At 46.2% G+C, this 17,546-nt stretch overlaps 1 protein-coding gene across 1 annotated transcript in view; it reads left to right on the forward strand.

The window, feature by feature from the left end:
• HMCN1 (hemicentin 1) overlaps positions 1-17,546 on the forward strand; it is a 302,952-nt gene that overhangs the window by 103,675 nt on the left and 181,731 nt on the right. The window contains exons 12-19 of the mRNA XM_083743631.1: positions 177-318; positions 2,199-2,326; positions 3,820-3,933; positions 5,343-5,501; positions 6,812-7,006; positions 9,791-9,889; positions 10,508-10,635; positions 15,705-15,849. Coding sequence (XP_083599757.1) covers positions 177-318; positions 2,199-2,326; positions 3,820-3,933; positions 5,343-5,501; positions 6,812-7,006; positions 9,791-9,889; positions 10,508-10,635; positions 15,705-15,849 — 1,110 coding nt within the window. The remainder of the gene's footprint in view (positions 1-176; positions 319-2,198; positions 2,327-3,819; positions 3,934-5,342; positions 5,502-6,811; positions 7,007-9,790; positions 9,890-10,507; positions 10,636-15,704; positions 15,850-17,546) is intronic.

Here is a 17,546-nt window from a genome sequence, read left to right on the forward strand (position 1 = left end):
AGTTAGCTTGAATACTGATCTGACTCAGAGCTACTAATATGATAAAGCTATTCCTGGATTTGTACCTCTTCAGAATGTTGATGAGGGGGGAGTCATGTTAAAACTCCCTGTCTACAGATGTCCGGTAATAAGATAACGTTTGAAAAGACATATTTATGTTTCATTTTATGTAACAGAACCACCCAAGGCTGTTGTCTCGCCCAAGAACCAGTCATTTACTGAAGGATCTGAGGTCTCCATTGGTTGTTCTGCAACTGGCTATCCAAAGCCAACAGTCGTGTGGACACACAACGATATGTTTCTCATGGGCTCCCACAGGTATATGCATATCTTTTTACCCATATCCTTGTCTTCAAAGTGTGTGTGTGTGTGTGTGTGTGTGTGTGTAGGGGGTGATCATGAAACATCCTTGACCGAAAATGTTGCGTTGTGAAATCTGATGAACGAAGGCCCTTGTTTGATCCCGCAGTCATCTTCTGAGGCCCTTATTTGTGTGCCTCCTCCCCGGGAGTTTCAGAGGTTGCCAACATGAGATCGGGCTTTTTCAGTGGCAGCCCCCACTTACGGAATGCTCTCTCATCTTGCAGCATCTTTAATTTGAAGGGTGTTGTTGTGGCTTCTTTTACTGTTCAGTTGGGTTGTGTCTTTTTTAACGATTCGTATATCATGACTACTTCTGTCATGTTGCATTTATGTGTTATTTTCTTGTTGCAAGCCACCTTGAGAGCATGGTTTGAACTGTGGAAAGGCGTAGCATACAAATAAAATTACGTAGTTAGTGAGGTGGGATCTGTAAGTCCTGGCTTTTATCTGTATACTGTAGCTGTGTTTTTAGGTTTATTTTATTGGGCATTCTTAATCATTCTTCAAGTGGCATTGGTTCACTCTGTGAGCAATTAACAAATATAACAAATAAATAAATTCCCCTATTTCAGATAATGCTGGCCTGCCAAAAAGCACTGAATTACAGGAAGGGTGCTACCTGAATTCCATGAAGGGTTATACCACTGGTAGGCAACCTAAGGCCCATGGGCCACAAGCGTCCCACGGGGGTCATTTAACTGGCCCACAAGCCGCCCCCGAATTGAGCCGCCCACTCAGCGAGTCCCAACGCACTGCAGCGCAGCATGGGGACTCACTTCCGCTGTGCCGGAAATTGCATCTGCGCAGACACCGAAAATCGCCTCTGTTCAGAAGCAGACGCCGGAAATTGTGGGCGCGCGCGTTCAGGTGCGCACGTGATCCAGCCCACAGAGTGATCTTTGCTGGAGTGAACTGGCCCAGGCGAGGTAAACCTTGCCGACCACTGGGGTATACTGATCACCTCTCTCTCCTTGCGTACTAGTGTTCCACTGGCACAAATAGAGAGTACTATGGGGATTTTCCGGGAGGGACGCGGGTGGTGCTGTGGGTTAAACCACAGAGCCTAGGACTTGCTGATCAGAAGGTCGGCGGTTCGAATCCCCGTGATGGGGTGAGCTCCTGTTGCTCAGTCCCTGCTCCTGCCAACCTAGCAGTTCGAAAACACGTCAAAGTGCAAGGTAATGACAAGGTAAACGGCGTTTCCGTGCGCTGCTCTGGTTCACCAGAAGCAGCTTGGTCATGCTGGCCACATGACCCGGAAGCTGTACGCTGGCTCCCTTGGCCAATAAAGCGAGATGAGCGCTGCAACCCCAGAGTCGGTCACGACTGGACCTAATGGTCAGGGGTCCCTTTACCTTTATGGGGATTTTCCAAAGACAGGTAAGCAGTTTAAATTATCCCCATGTTAATAGAAGTGTTGTTTTTCTTTTTTGTCTGTGTACAGTAGGCTACCAGGTGATAGAGTGCTGTTGAAATAGGTCCTGTTCTGGTGTTTTCTGAGGCCTGGGCAAAAAGGATACAAGCGACAGATTCAGAGGCTCCTTGTGGAGTCAATGTTTTCTTTTGTTAGCTGTGAAATAATGGTGATGGTAGTTAACTACCGGTAAATAGCAAATACGCTTAGCTTCCCCTCCAGAATGTTTTTATATTTTCTGAAGTGGCCTATTATAAAAGTAATCATATTTGGAATGAGAATGTGGGGGACACATGTTCTTTACCCATAGAACATCTGTGGAAGTCCCCTCTTGCCATGATGCCCCGATGTTTTAACTTTTGTAATATCACAGTTGTCATAGTCACTTCCAGTTTCTGTGGATGCTTTTTTCCTCCCGCAGGTATAGGTTAAATCCTGAAGGCACCTTAACTATAAAAAAGGCAATCCACAAAGACGCAGGACTGTATGGCTGTTTGGCTAGTAATGCTGCTGGAACAGCCAAAGAGACGTCTATCCTGACTTACATTGGCAAGTATCAGAAGAAACAAAATGTAGTTGGCTGCTTTCTGTGGGAATGTTGAGGGTGGCAGGAGAGGATATATTGTTTGTTAATATCCTTCCTAACTTGCGCTGGCAATTTTCTTCATTTAGCAGAGTACATTCACCTTCTTACGCAGCAGAAAGCCAGTCGCAAACTCGTGCGAGTTTCTTAAGACAGTAAGCAATTAATCTAGCATGTCCACATTGAGATATATTCTAATACAGTGGTACCTCAGGTTAAGTACTTAGTTCGTTCCAGAGGTCCGTTCTCAGCCTGAAACTGTTCTTAATCTGAAGCACCACTTTAGCTAATGGGGTCTCCTGCCGCTGCCACTGCCAGAGCCCGATTTCTGTTCTTATCCTGAAGCAAAGTTCTTAACCTGAAGCATTATTTCTGGGTTAGTGGAGTGTGTAACCTGAAGCGTATGTAACCTGAGGTACCACTGTATTCCTGATAAGACCCCTTTTGAATCCCTCCTAAAAGAAGAAAGACTCCACAGTCTTATTCATAAGTAACAAAAAGTAGTTTTACGTATGATCAGGCAGAACACAGTGTGATGCCTGAACTTTAGACTTAAAGTTACAAACATGTACAAACAGGTTTACCCTGTTTGGGAGATGACCTGGGGAACTGCTATGGCAGCCAGCGGTACAGTCCAGGTGATGCATGAAGCAGGCAGGACGAACAGAAAGGTCAAAAGAGAGAGAGAGAGAGAGAGAGAGAGAGAGAGAGTGTAGCAGCGTGACTTGGCCTTTTACCAGGTCTGGGAAGGTCACGCCCACCCACTAGTCACATGCAAGGAAGGATGCTCCAGGCCAGGAGGAACAGGAAGTTTCGACTGGCTGGACCAAACATTCCCTTGCATGTCCACTCTAGCAAAACAAGGAATGTTGTACTTGACTGCTCCCAGTGGGTTACATCCCACACTTTCTTTAATAGTTGCTAATCACAATTAATCAGAAAGTTGAAAGTGTGTGAATGTTGAAGATAGGTTTGTGAATAATTGAACATAAAAATAAGCCCATATGGAGTCAGATTACTGGTCTCCTATTGTTCATTTTGAGCGCCAATGTCTCTTCAAGACTGAGGTCTTTCCCAATTTGGTTACCTGAGAACTCTTTTAAACAACAGCTAGAGATACCATGGGTCAGAACTGCAACCTCCTGTATTGTTTACTGAGCCATTGCTCCTGGCCATTCATTCCTTTGTGAACACACACATATAAGAATCCATTAAACATTTTGGATTCAGGTTAGATTCTACTGCCAAATAAGTGGAATGTGTGGACAAAAAAGAAAAAGAAAAAAGGCAACTTCATCCAGTGTATAATTATTATGAAATAGTTTAGTATCATATTTGAGACAGTACACCCTCCCTCAGTTTGATATATTGTCTAGACATTATGATATATTGCCCCGTTTGCCAAAGAAGTTGACAAATAGTTTCATGTTTTAGTGTCTCTCATCTTGTTCCCTTGCAGAAGTTCCTAAACTGACGGTAGTCCAAAGTGAACTGCTAATTGCTCTTGGAGACACCACTGTAATGGAATGCAAAAGTACAGGAGTCCCACCTCCACAGGTTAAATGGTTTAAAGGTACTTCTCCCTAAGTGATCTTGTTTGGCCTAGCTTCTTTAAAATAAGTATATCTGAAGGAGCGTCTCCACCCCCATCGCCCAGCCCAGACACTGATGTCCGGCTCCAAGGGCCTTTTGGTGGTTCCCTCACTTTGAGAAGTGAGGTTACGGGGAACCAGGCTGTCAGGGAACTGCCATCGGAGAGTCAGGTGGTGGAAGGGCTCAAGGAGGCTAGGAGAGCTTCGGATGCGGAGGAAGGAACCAGTAGGGGGAGAGGGAGAGTTCCTGCAGAAACTCAATCGGAGGAAGGGCTCCAAGATGTTTCCAGTGAGAACAGCGGGGAGGGCTCAGGACCTCCGCTGGGGACGCCCACTCCGCGGAGGAAACTGTCACGCAGAGAATCCAGAAGGAGAGTGTCCGTCAAGGAACTCTTATGTTGGCGTAAATTCCGGAAACGCCCACTGACGGATTCTGCCAGCGATTGAGGTAGCCACGCACCCATGGCTCCTCGGACTGGGAAAGTTTAGGAACTGATGGTAAAGCTTGGAGGACTTAAACGCTTACGCACGAGCAGCCCCCTTTTCCCATTACACAGGCAGAGGGCGATTTCGGTAGTAACATCTGCCCTGTGGAATGCCCTCCTTTCAGATGTCAAGGAAATAAACAACTATCTGACTTTTAGAAGACATCTGAAGGCATCCTGGTTTAGGGAAGTTTTTAATGTTTGATATTTTATCATGTTTTTAAAATTATGTTGGGAGCCGCCCAGAGTGGCTGGATAAACCCAGAGTGGCTGGAGAAACCCAGACAGATGGGCGGGGTATAAATAATGAATAATAAATTCTTCTTCTTCTTCTTCTTCTTCTTCTTCTTCTTCTTCTTCTTCCTCTTCCTCTTCCTCTTCCTCTTCCTCTTCCTCTTCTTCCTCCTCTTCTTCTTGAGTTAGGGTATTTCTGTACTTTCGCCAACCTTGTGATATTCCTATATCCAGTTTTGTTATCTGATTGTGCAACTAATTTTCCCCATGAGGTAAAACTGTAGCACTTCAGGACAGCTTGAAATGGATATCACAGACTTGCTAACATGGATAGGACATCTTACTGTGAATGAAGTGTGTCATGAATTGAGGGCCAGAAGCGAATCTAATGAAATTGCCACTCCAGCTGCTTATGGGGACGGACCCAAATTCGAAAGTTGTAAATGTTGTAGTAAACGTTAAGAGAACTACAGTTGCATCAAATAGTACTTCAGTGGCACAAAACTCCTTGTTCTGTTCTATGTTCTCACCATTATATTCATTTGGATGTTTGCAGTGAATCAGTGACATTTTGCTGTTTCAAAAAGAAATGAAAAAGCTGTTTTGACTTATTGAATAAACAAGTCTAGGTTTTTAACTTCCTGCTCTTCTTCCTTTTTGCCTGGATCTAGGCGATTTAGAGTTGAGGGCTTCCGACTTTCTTCTTATTGACTTCCACCGGGGAGTCCTGAAGATTCAGGAAACGCAGGACTTGGATGCTGGCGACTATATGTGTGTCGCAACCAATATTGCAGGAAGCGCATCTGGCAAAATAACCCTGGATGTTGGCTGTAAGCATAATGGCTTCAGAATAGACACATTCAAACTGTGCAAGATGATCTAAAATAAACTCATGCGTATTGTTGATTAGTATCATTCACATTGTTTGGGGCCCAATGAGATATGTGTGCGAGTGGAATGGGGTTTTCCAATCTTGGGTGGGTGGTGGCTTCTAGTTTCTAAGTTTATTAATATGACATACTATCATTTATACCACGAGTGTGGGACATTTTTGGCTCCACAGGACAGATCCTAATCAGGACCAGCTTTATGGTCCAAATTTGACAGGTGGTTGGAGCAATTCAGCTGCCAGTTGCCTGTCATCGCAATCACATCAGGTGCAGTTTCATGCAGTACTTCAAGCATGCAAAAAGTACCGTATTTTCCGCTCTATAGGACGCACTTTCCCCCCTCCAAAAATGAAGGGGAAATGTGTGTGCGCCCTATGGAATGAATGCAGGCTCCTTGGCTTCAGCGATAGCAACGCAAACTTCCGAAGCGCAGAGGGAGAGCTCCCCCCACGCTCTGGAGACTTTGCATTGCTTTCGCTGAAGCAGCTATCTGCAAGCCTTCAGGCAGCTATCTGCAAGCCTTCAGACTGCAGCAGGAGTTCCTGCCGCGCTCCGAAGACTTGCGGATGGCCGGCTGAAGCCTGAAGCCCCGGGAGCGCAGCGTGAACGCCCGCTGCACTCTGGGGGCTTCAGGCAGCTATCCGCAAGCCTTCAGAGTGCAGCAGGAGTTCCCGCTGCGCTCCGAAGGCTTGTGGATAGCCGCCTGAAGCCTGGAGAGCGAGAGGGGTCGGTGCACACCGATCCCTCTTGCTCTCCAGGCTTCGCTTCGCTGGAGAGGCGCTGCACAGTTTTCCCTCTCTGCACAGCGCCCCTTCAGCGAAGCAGGAGGAGAAATGGAAGGGGCTCCGTTTCTTGGGGCGCTGAGCAGAGAGGGGGAGAATTTTTTCCCCCCTGTTCTCCCCCTCCTATGGTCCGGTGTGTCCTATAGAGCGAAAAATACGGTACTTTAGTTAAAATGCTTGTCCTCTCTGCTGCTCTGTTGACCCTGCTAACCTATAGGGGGATTTGACCCGAGAGCTAGTCAGGACTACCCAACAAGTTCATGACCAAGCATGGTTTTGAATCAGGGTCTTTCCTGTCCAGTAATGTCTCATTCATAGGATCCCACTGAATGGCCCAGCTGTCGCACGTTACGAGATATCAAAGTGGAGTGCTTGGGTCACTCAGCTGTCATTTCAAAATAAATACCGAAGCTATACGACCGCTACTGATTCTCTGATGTTTATTTCCCTGTATATCCCCTTTCGCAGCTCCCCCAGTTTTCACACAAGAGCCCAGTGATGAATCTGTGGATATTGGCTCAAATGTGACATTGGCTTGCTATGTTCATGGGTACCCGGAACCAAAGGTGAAGTGGCAACGACTGGACGGCGCCCCGCTTTTCTCTAGGCATCTTGCAGTTAGTTCCATCAGTCAACTCAGAACAGGCGGACTTTCTTTTAACAGTAGGTAGACCTGTATATACATATACCTGTATGTGTAAAAGGCAAAGAAAAAAATAGTGCATAATACGTAAATCATTATTTAAGGTAGAGTGCTTTCACATGGCGTGTCCACACAGCAGTTTATGGTGGGCTTGGTCACAGTGTCAGGGCGATATTGACCTCATCAAGAATGCCATCTCATATTATTTATCCATGTACAGTGGTACCTCAGGTTAAGTACTTAATTCGTTCCAGAGGTCTGTTCTTAACCTGAAACTGTTCTTAACCTGAAGCACCGCTTTAGCTAATGGGGCCTCCCACTGCTGCCGTGCCGCCGCGCGCTTTCTGTTCTCATCCTGAAGCAAAGTTCTTAACCCGAGGTACTATTTCTGGGTTAGCGGAGTCTGTAACCTGTATTATTTTTTAAAAGGTGCAGGTACTGAATACCCTTGCGTACCTGTAGAAATAAATACTGCCCAAGCAGTGTCCAGTGGCCTTCGCTGTTTCGTGGCAACCTACACCTCTTTTGTGGCGTGTGGGATTTAACTACCGTATTTTTCCGTGTATAAGACAACCCCTATTTGGGGGGACTCCAAATTAAGGAAATGGGGGGAGATTGCCCAGAGTTGTTGAGTTTTTTTGGTGGGGGGGAATTGTCAACAATCGCTCACACGCCTGACCGCCACTGCTAATCGCACGTGTCACCAAAGTCATTGACCATCTGCCCGCTTGCCACAAGCAGCTGCCAATCACAAGCCCTATAGATGCAGTACCAGCCAATAGCCAGCAGGCCTTGCCACAGCCACCAATCACCCGCCCAATTGCCGCTCACAATCTCCTGCTCGCGGCTGCCCCCAATCGCCCGCCCCCCCTCTGCACTATCCATGTATAAGACGAACCCCAATTTTTAACATTTACTCATAATAAAAAAAAACCCTCATCTTATACACGGGAAAATACGGTAGTTGCTGTTTGAAGGGGCTGAGTAGAATTTGGGTGGGTGGATGGAATCCCCTCGTTTCCCCACTGGGACTAATTAGGTTGGCACTTGGAGGAATGGCTGTCAGGGACTGGACTGAAGAGGAATTGTGGAGACTGTCCCCCCCTCCTCCAGAGCCACTGTGGTGTAGTGGTTAAGAGCGGTGGACTCGTAATCTGGTGAAGCGGGTTCGCTTCCCCGCTCCTCCACATGCAGCTGCTGGGTGACCTTGGGCCAGTCACACTTCTTTGAAGTCTCTCAGCCCCACTCACAGAGTGTTTGTTGTGGGGGAGGAAGGGAAAAGGAGAGTGTTAGCCGCTTGGAGACTCCTTCGGGTAGTGATAAAGCGGGATATCAAATCCAAACTACTCTTCTTCTTCTTCTTCTTCTTCTTCTTCTTCTTCTTCTTCTTCTTCTTCTTCTTCTTTCTTCTTCTTCTTCTTCTGCACTTCCCGGAGAAGAGGGAAACTATAGATTTAGAACAGTGGTTTGCAGAATGTCATAGTTCAGAGCCGCAGAGGGCAGAAGCTGGGAAATATTGGGGGGGGGGGAGCAGGAGGAAGAATAAGAAGCACCAGGGGAGAGACACCTGACAGATTCACTCTCTTTGGAAAGCTTACCAGATCCCCCTCCTGGACCAGGCGTGCATTGAGAGCAGTAGAACAGAAAGCTCAGAGGCAGAAAGCACAGATCAAGTGACACAAGGCTGTTGTAGAACAGGAGGGACTGAGGGGGTGGGACTTTTCTTGAAGCAACGCCATTATCTAAGAGAGACCGCATTCCTTTGTGAATATTCCTCTGTGAATATTGAATAAACTACTTGGTAAGAACTCTTCTTGTTTATCTGCTTCTTGGCATCCCACTGTGGGAGGGATAGGGTTCCCTTGTGGAGCATTGAGTCTGGGCAGGTGAGGAAGTGAGGGAGAAAAAACTATAGACATAATGAGGCATTATTGGGTTAAGGGCACCCTTCAGGGATCTGTCAGTGCTTTATGTGTTTTTTTTTGGGGGGGGGGACTTGGGGGTGTCACAATGCATGTGATGGGTTTATATCCAAGGCTCATCTAAAAAGGAGGGAGTCGTTTCCTCTCACCTCTTTTCTGGAGACACACAGACTGCCCAGGTGACTGAAGGGATAGTTCCCTAACCAGAGTTAGAAAAAAAATAAATCCTCAGTTGTCTGTACTCTTGAATTTGGTTGCTTTGGTTCAGGGGTAGGCAACCTAAGGCCAGGGGCCAGATCTGGCCCAATCGCCTTCTAAATCCGGCCCACGGATGGTCTGGGAATCAGTGTGTTTTTACATGAGTAGAACGTGTCCTTTTATTTAAAATGCATTTCTGGGTTATTTGTGGGGCCTGCCTGGTGTTTTTACAGGAGTAGAATGTGTGCTTTTCTTTCAAATGCATCTCTGGGTGATTTGTGGGGCCTGCTTGATGTTTTGACATGAGTAGAGTGTGTGCTTTTATTTGAAATGCATCTCTGGGTTATTTGTGGGGCATAGGAATTCGTTCATTTCCCCCCCCCCAATAGTCTGGCCCACCACATGGTCTGAGGGACGGTGGGCTGGCCCCCGGCTGAAAAAGGTTGCTGACTCCTGTTTGGTTAATTTAGAGTTCCACCATCCTGTTACATTTTTAATAAATATAACCTTAATCCCAAAGCTTGGTCTCCTAAGTCTATGTTGTGGATGATGGGGCAATACAATACTTATGATACATTTGCACTTACTTACGTTTGTATATGAACACATTGGGTTTTTCCTGGAAAGTTAAAGTTAAGTGCTAATTCTGTTTTTTGTTTTTTAAAACCTTTCATATAATTCTAGATTTGTGGGTCAGTGATGAGGGGACCTACATCTGTGAAGCTGAAAACCAGTTCGGGAAGATTGTCTCACGGCCAGCTACACTTACTGTCACCGGACTTGGTAATTAACTGAAAATAGGGGATTTGTTATGGTTGGTTTACCTGACTTCAGTCCAACTCTCTTACTGTATCCAAAACAGAATAATATTTTCCTCCTGGGCCTTCTACATATAGGCTAGGTTCGCATGCAGTGCTAAGCTTTGGGTAACGTAAGCCGTGGTTTAAATACCGGTCACCAATCAGAGCTTGTAAGTGTGGTTTGTTTGTAGGTAACAAGCCAGACTATCAAATAAACAATGGTTTAATAAACCGTGGCATTACATTACATTACATTAAAAATGCATGTGTGTGTGTGTGTAGTATTTATGTCCTGCCTACTAACTGAGGATCGTGAGGCGTCTTACAATATGGAATAAAAATGGAAGATAACACATTACTGCCAACCTTATCTTGGAATTTGTTATTCCAATATATAACAAACATAATAATAAAAGTTTTGATTTGTTTGTGATTCAGAATAGTTCTTCTTAAAATTAACTAATTTTGAGATAAGTGCTATAGACCAGGATTCTTCTTAAAACACTGTTGGGATTCCTGCCCCGTCTGTGGCAGAGCATTCTTCTTGCGTTTTCATGGGAATGTGCACAATTATTGTTTCTGTTTTAAATCTTTGGTACAGTTGCACCTCTAATTGGAATGAGCCCAGCAGCAACTAATGTTATCGAAGGCCAGCAGCTTACTCTGTCATGTGTGCTGTTGGCAGGCAACCCTATCCCAGAGCGAAAGTGGATTAAAAATAGTATGGCGGTAAGAGCTTCTTTTATTACCAGTCTTTTGCTTACTGGGGCAGAGGGACTATCTCAAAAGGCATAAAATTATAGCAGATTGCGAACTACGGCAACTTCATTTCTGCAACCAGCTAGAAAAGTCGCTGGAAGAGTTCAGATGATTTGCATCATGGTTTAACAGATGGTTGGGACGCAGGTGGCGCTGTGGGTTAAAGCCTCAGCGCCTAGGACTTGCCGATCGAAAGGTCGGCGGTTCGAATCCCTGCGGCGGGGTGCGCTCCCGCTGCTCGGTCCCAGCGCCTGCCAACCTAGCAGTTCGAAAGCACCTCCGGGTGCAAGTAGATAAATAGGGACCGCTTACCAGCGGGAAGGTAAACGGCGTTTCCGTGTGCGGCTCTGGCTCGCCAGAGCAGCGATGTCACGCTGGCCACGTGACCCGGAAGTGTCTCCGGACAGCGCTGGCCCCAGGCCTCTTAAGTGAGATGGGCGCACAACCCCAGAGTCTGTGAAGACTGGCCCGTACGGGCAGGGGTACCTTTACCTTTACCTTTTTACACATATATACAACATTGTATATGCAATACGGGTGGCGCTGTGGTCTAAACCACTGAGCCTCTTGGGCTTGCAGATCAGAAGGTCAGCAGTTCAAATCCCTGTGACGGAGTGAGCTCCCGTTGCTCTGTCCCAGCTCCTGCCAACCTAGCAGTTTGAAAGCATACCAGTGCAAGTAGATAAATAGGTACCGCTGCAGCGGGAAGGTAAACGGCGTTTCTGTGCGCTCTAGTTTCTGTCACTGTGTCCCATTGCGCCAGAAGCAGTTTAGTGATTATGGCACATGACCCGGAATGCTGTCTGTGGACAAACGCCAGTTCCTTCAGCCTGAAAGCGAGATAAGGGCTGCAACCTGATATTCGCCTTTGACTGGACTTAACCATCCAGGGGTCCTTTACCTTTTACCTTTTTTGTGTTTCCTTTTGGGAATGAGTCACAGTGGAGACTGTGGTGTCCTTATTCTGTATGGGTTATTTACACTTATATACAACCTGAGCCTTCGGTGGAGGGGCTCACAGCATCAACACCCCAAGTGGGTCTTGTTTCTCCCATAGCCACAGCTTTGGATTCAAGCAGAAATAAAACATAGCTCTCAAACACTGCTCTGATTCTCTCTCCAGCTTGCTGCTTTACCCCTAACTCACATCCCTGCCACTTCCAACTAAAAATTCTGGCTTTTATCCTTCTTACTATCTGCGATTTTGCCATCTCCTACGTAGCCCCTTCTTCTTTTTTCATTTTCTTTTTTTGTCCTTACACTTCACCAAGATTTTAACACTTGCTGGATCCAGGGATTAGAGGAGTCTGGCACACAGCTTAACACCCAAAACTCTTTAACACTGTCAGTGAAATATTATCATTCGAATGTAATTGCTGTCACACAGCCCAACCCGCCCACACAGGGCTCTTTGCAAGGATGCAATGGGATGCCTCCAGAATTGCTTCCTTGAGCAACTAGAGCAGATGGTGGCCAAGGGGGAAGATAGGATTCAATTGTGATTTTCAGATGTAAAGGGGAAAAAACGTTTGTGGGAGGTGAGGCTCAGTTGGTACCTGTCTCCACTGTTCAGCCATCCCAGGCAGAAGTCGTTATAAGAATTTTAAGGTCTCAAATATAGAATAAATATTCATAAATGCACACGTATCTAAATATATGAACCATGTGTCTGAAATAGTATGAGAGCAATCCTGAAGCCATTTTGACTCTCCCAATGACCTCAAATATTCCTCTGCAGTAAGGGAGGCAAATGGGGAAAACCTTCCCATTGTCTTTTTGCTTGCAAATCCTGTCTTCAGGGCGTATTTGTGTATGAATAGGGTGAGCCTATGAGCTGGATTCAGGAACTAAAGTATTAACCATCACTAAAGAATGGTCTGGAACGCAGGTGGCGCTGTGGGTTAAAGCCTCAGCGCCTAGGACTTGCCGATCGAAAGGTCGGCGGTTCGAATCCCTGCGGCGGGGTGCGCTCCCGCTGCTCGGTCCCAGCGCCTGCCAACCTAGCAGTTCGAAAGCACCTCCGGGTGCAAGTAGATAAATAGGGACCGCTTACCAGCGGGAAGGTAAACGGCGTTTCCGTGTGCGGCTCTGGCTCGCCAGAGCAGCGATGTCACGCTGGCCACGTGACCCGGAAGTGTCTCCGGACAGCGCTGGCCCCTGGCCTCTTGAGTGAGATGGGCGCACAACCCCAGAGTCTGTCAAGACTGGCCCGTACGGGCAGGGGTACCTTTACCTTTTACCTTTTACCTTTAAAGAATGGTCAGGCTGCCCAGGTAATGCAACCAGTGACCATTATCAGGTATTCTGGCAGGCAGCATTTCTGCTGTAGACCAGCTCCTTCTGTGATGTATGTATGATGTTTTGGGGGTTGGTCTTGGGCTACAGGATGGGCAATTTCAAGAATCTATAAGGACTTGTGCACCATTGTTCTGGGTTTCCCTCCCTCCTGCGTGCAGCGAATGGAGACCCTGTTGCAACAGTTCCTTGCATAAAGATCAGGCCGCTTTGCTTCTCAATATACCCTGGTTGGCCTCTGTTGTTTTCTCTTACCGATAGGGAACCCACTTAAAGACTCCGGAGTACCACATAAGGGAAAGGGAGCAGGTTTTCTTATAACAAAGTACACATGGGCAGGCTGGAACCAGTGGAGTGGAAGACAGACATCAGTCATTCCCCACAGCTGCATAAACAGCAGAGAAGTTCAGCTAGGAGGGGTGGCAGCAAAAAGGATGACAAAGTTGGGTTTAGTGGAGACAGCAGGAAGGATGGAGGGGAAACCTCAGGAGCTCTCCTGTAGAAAATGTCCATATTTGTCAGAGTTTCTCTCTCTCTCTCTCTCTCTCTCTCTCTCTCTCTCTCTCTCATACACACACACACACACACACACACACACACACACAGTGAGTGGACTACAGAGATCTGGGATCAGAAAGCCCAGTGACAAGCGGGGGGGGGGGGGGAAGGATAGTAGCACTGGGGAATGGCAGTCAAAATTTAGCTGTGCAGAAAGCACAGGTGAGATTAGATCAGACTAGAGCAAGAATTAGCAAGCTTGATTTCTTGGTTCCTCTTTAAAGAGGAAGAAGGACCCTCCATCCTTCCTCTGGCGTACGAGGTAAGAAGTGTGGCTCCGGCGAATACCTTTTGCTACACCGGAGGATGTAGAAGGAATATGTTGAAAGGAAAATACACCTAAAAGGCCTGAAATAGGTTTGGGTACCCAACTGCAGCATGGCCTGGTTTGATGGAGTTGTTAAACTGCATCCACGTGCAATGAAAGAGTTGTGTAAACTATGCTCTTGGCAGGATTTAACTTCCTTCCGCAGGGCCTGTAACACAGAGCTATTCCGCCTGGCTTTCAATTTGAACTTAGCCTGATCTTTTATTCCCCTTCCTTCCCTCCCTCTCCCCTTCTTATGAAGATTACCCGCTCTGAGATCCCACAGCTAATTCTTCCCTGGTCTCTTTGCTGGCCCAAATAGGACTAATTCAGCCAGCTAGCCCTGGTGATCATCTAATGTTTATTGGATGGATTTCCCCCCTAAATTGATTTTTGAATTCTGAATTTATTGTTATTCACATTTTATACTGTATTTTATGCTGTTTTTTGTTGCATCAATTAAGTGTTTTAAATTTGTTGTTAGCTGCCCTGAGCCTGGTTTTCTGAACTGGGAAGGGTGGGGTGTTAATAATAATAATAATAATAATAATAATAATAATAATAACATGTGTGTATGTAACAGGCTGGGACGCGGGTGGCGCTGTGGGTTAAACCACAGAGCCTAGGACTTGCCGATCAGAAGGTCGGCGGTTCGCATCCCCGCAACGGGGTGAGCTCCCGTTGCTCGGTCCCTGCTCCTGCCAACCTAGCAGTTCGAAAGCATGTCAAAGTGCAAGTAGATCAATAGGTACCGCTCCGGCGGGAAGGTAAACGGCATATCCGTGCGCTGCTCTGGTTTGCCAGAAGCGGCTTAGTCATGCTTGCCAAATGATCCGGAAGCTGTACGCCGGCTCCCTCGGCTAATAAAGCTAAATGAACGCCGCAACCCCAGAGTCGGCCACAACTGGACCTAATGGTCAGGGGTCCCTTTACCTTTATGTAACAGGCTGTTGGTGTCCCTTGAGAGTGAAGTACTGCAAAGAATAGCTATGTACAGGATTTTCAGCCGCTGTTCTTCTCTTTGGCATGTGTCGCTGATATGTTTCCCATGCCCATGTCTTGTCCTTGCAGCATAGCTTTTCCCTCCCTCCCCTCCGTGTTTCTCAAAGAGAGCTGTTAATCCCCTTGGAAGGCAGAACTTAACCTCCTCTAGTTACTAAGTAGGTGACAAATTCTGCACTCCAAGGGAAAAGCTCACAGAGGATTCTATTTAGGAGGAATTTGAAAATGCTGGAGAGAATAAAGTCTGCTGGGGACGACTTGGAAATTCCATTTCCCTCCCGCTTTGAGGTCTTGCACTGTGACTTGAGACATTCGCTATTGTCTCCATTGCAGCAAATAAAAAATATGATGCATTTTTTCCAGGCCACACTCAGGGACACCATTTATGGTTGCAAGGATCCGTTTGAAAGTATGGGAGGAATGCTTGGTTGAAATCTCAGAGGATAGTCAAGTAGTGGAGCTTGCCTTTGGTTCTCCCCATCACTAGTGAAATCAAAAGACAGTGGTACCTCGGGTTAAGAACTTAATTCGTTCCAGAGGTCCCTTCTTAACCTAAAACGGTTCTTAACCTGAGGCGTGCTTTAGCTAATGGGGCTTCCTGCTGCCGCTGCGCCGCTGGCGTGTGATTTCCGTTCTTATCCTGGGGCAATGTTCTTAACCTGGAGCAACCACTTCCTGGCTAACGAAGTTTGTAACCTGAAGCGTCTGTAACCCGAGGTACCACTGTAATGCAAAAATCGCTGCCCGTGTCGTGGAATTCAGGATGCTTTGGGGCAGTATTTTGATTTTATTCCCATTTTTTAAACAAAACTTGGGATTTATTCCCAAGCTAAAACCTAGAAGATGAATAAAATCTGGTCTGATTTCCCCTTCCCAGGTGGTCCAGAATCCCTATATCAGTGTTCGTAGTGATGGGAGTCTTCACCTTGAAAGGGTTCGGCCTCAGGATGCTGGAGATTACACCTGCATGGCAAGCAACGTGGCTGGGACAAACAACAAAACGACTGCTGTCAGTGTCTTTGGTGAGAAAAATGTCCAGTGTTTCCCTAGGCTTTTAATGCCCTAGAAAATTTTGAGCATACAATTGCGTTGCACATAAAAACATATATGGGTCGTCATAACCCACCTAGTAATTTTCTTTTTCCGAACCCATTAATGTCAAGGGGGCTTGCATGCTCTCTTCTCTAAATGTTGTGTTAGTAAGCGGCATAAAAATAGGGGCTCGGCGCCTCTTTGTTTGCAAAATCCCCCCTTTACCCAACTCTGGACTTTCGTTCCCTCAGTTGCATCTCTGCTTTCAGTTCTGCTTGTTTTCTTCCACTGTATGAAGAGACAAATGAATTGATCTCAAAAGAAATCAAGAGGTTTGGGAGTGATCTTGGAATCAAGAGGTTTGGGAGTGAGGGAAAAGGTACCACTTTGCTCCCCCCCCCAATATAAAATTGTAGCCCACCCTTTTGTGGAAAGCACTGTGTTCAAGCAATTGCTGTTTTGGGTGAAAAGCTGTCTCTGCTTCTAACACATGACCCGGAAGCTGTACTCCGGCTCCCTCGGCCAATAAACGAGATGAGTGCCGCAACCCCAGTCATCCGTGACTGGACCTAATAGTCAGGGGTCCCTTTACCTTTACCTATGGCTAAGGAACCCTGCTGTAGTATTCTGAAGATAACAGCCAGATTCCAGGGGATCACAAGGGGAATAAAATTCACCATTCATGTTGATGTACATGTAGATATGTAAATCTTCATGACTCAGGCTAATAAGACAAAGAAGCCTCCCAAATACAGAAGAGACAATCTCTTGCAGTTTGCATTTTCCTGTCCTAGAATCCATTGTGTGTACTTGGTTGTGCAAGGAGAGCAGCTGTTTGACCTGTGGAAGAGGATCTCCGGATCCCAGCCAAGATCTATTGGGAGATTTGAAAGACGGTCCAATTATAGGGTGGTCTGGGCAGCAGAGCATATGAACAAAACTGTCATGCCTTTTTAAGGAACCAATATAAGAACCATCACTACCACCACACGGCATCCAAAAAGTATATTTTTTTTCACTGCATAAATGTTTTCAAGCAATGATGGTTTTTGCAGACTCGCTTGCTTTATGAACAAACCAGAGATGTAAGTGGGAGTTCTCCAAATGTTGTCTAAGAGGCTACATAATGGATAAAAACAAGCGGTATCCAGAGGGAGCTGGCATTTGGTAGAAATTATACATTTGGAAAAAGAACTATGTATCTCGTTTTTTAATGCTACCAGGAGGAACATGCCTGTTTGCAGAAGACAAGACAGAGGATTTGTTTTGTAAGAATCCTTCTGTGTCTCAGTGGCTTCAACTTTGTGTGAGGTCGTGGCTGTTGTATTCTTCATGAGCTGAAACTTCTTTTCCATGCACAGTTAACGGAGAGAGGCATGCTTTAAGCTTTTATTCCTCTTTAGAAAAGGTCTTGTGCAAGTTCGTATTAATTATTGCATTTTGCAAGCGAAGGTTATCTCTTCAGTAGCACTGTGAGGTTTTATCACATTGTGAAGAACTAATGTTCCTCATCGAGAAGAACTGAGGAAAGTAAAGGCTCTGGTAGCCACTGAAATGATCAAAGACTTACAGTGGTACTTCAGGTTACATATGCTTCAGATTACATACGCTTCAGGTTACAGACTCCGCTAACCCAGAAATAGTCCCTCGGGTTAAGAACTTTGCTTCAGGATAAGAACAGAAATCG

This window comes from Podarcis gaigeae, assembly GCF_964106915.1.
Source record: "Podarcis gaigeae genome assembly, chromosome: 6".
Classification (NCBI taxonomy): domain Eukaryota; kingdom Metazoa; phylum Chordata; class Lepidosauria; order Squamata; family Lacertidae; genus Podarcis; species Podarcis gaigeae.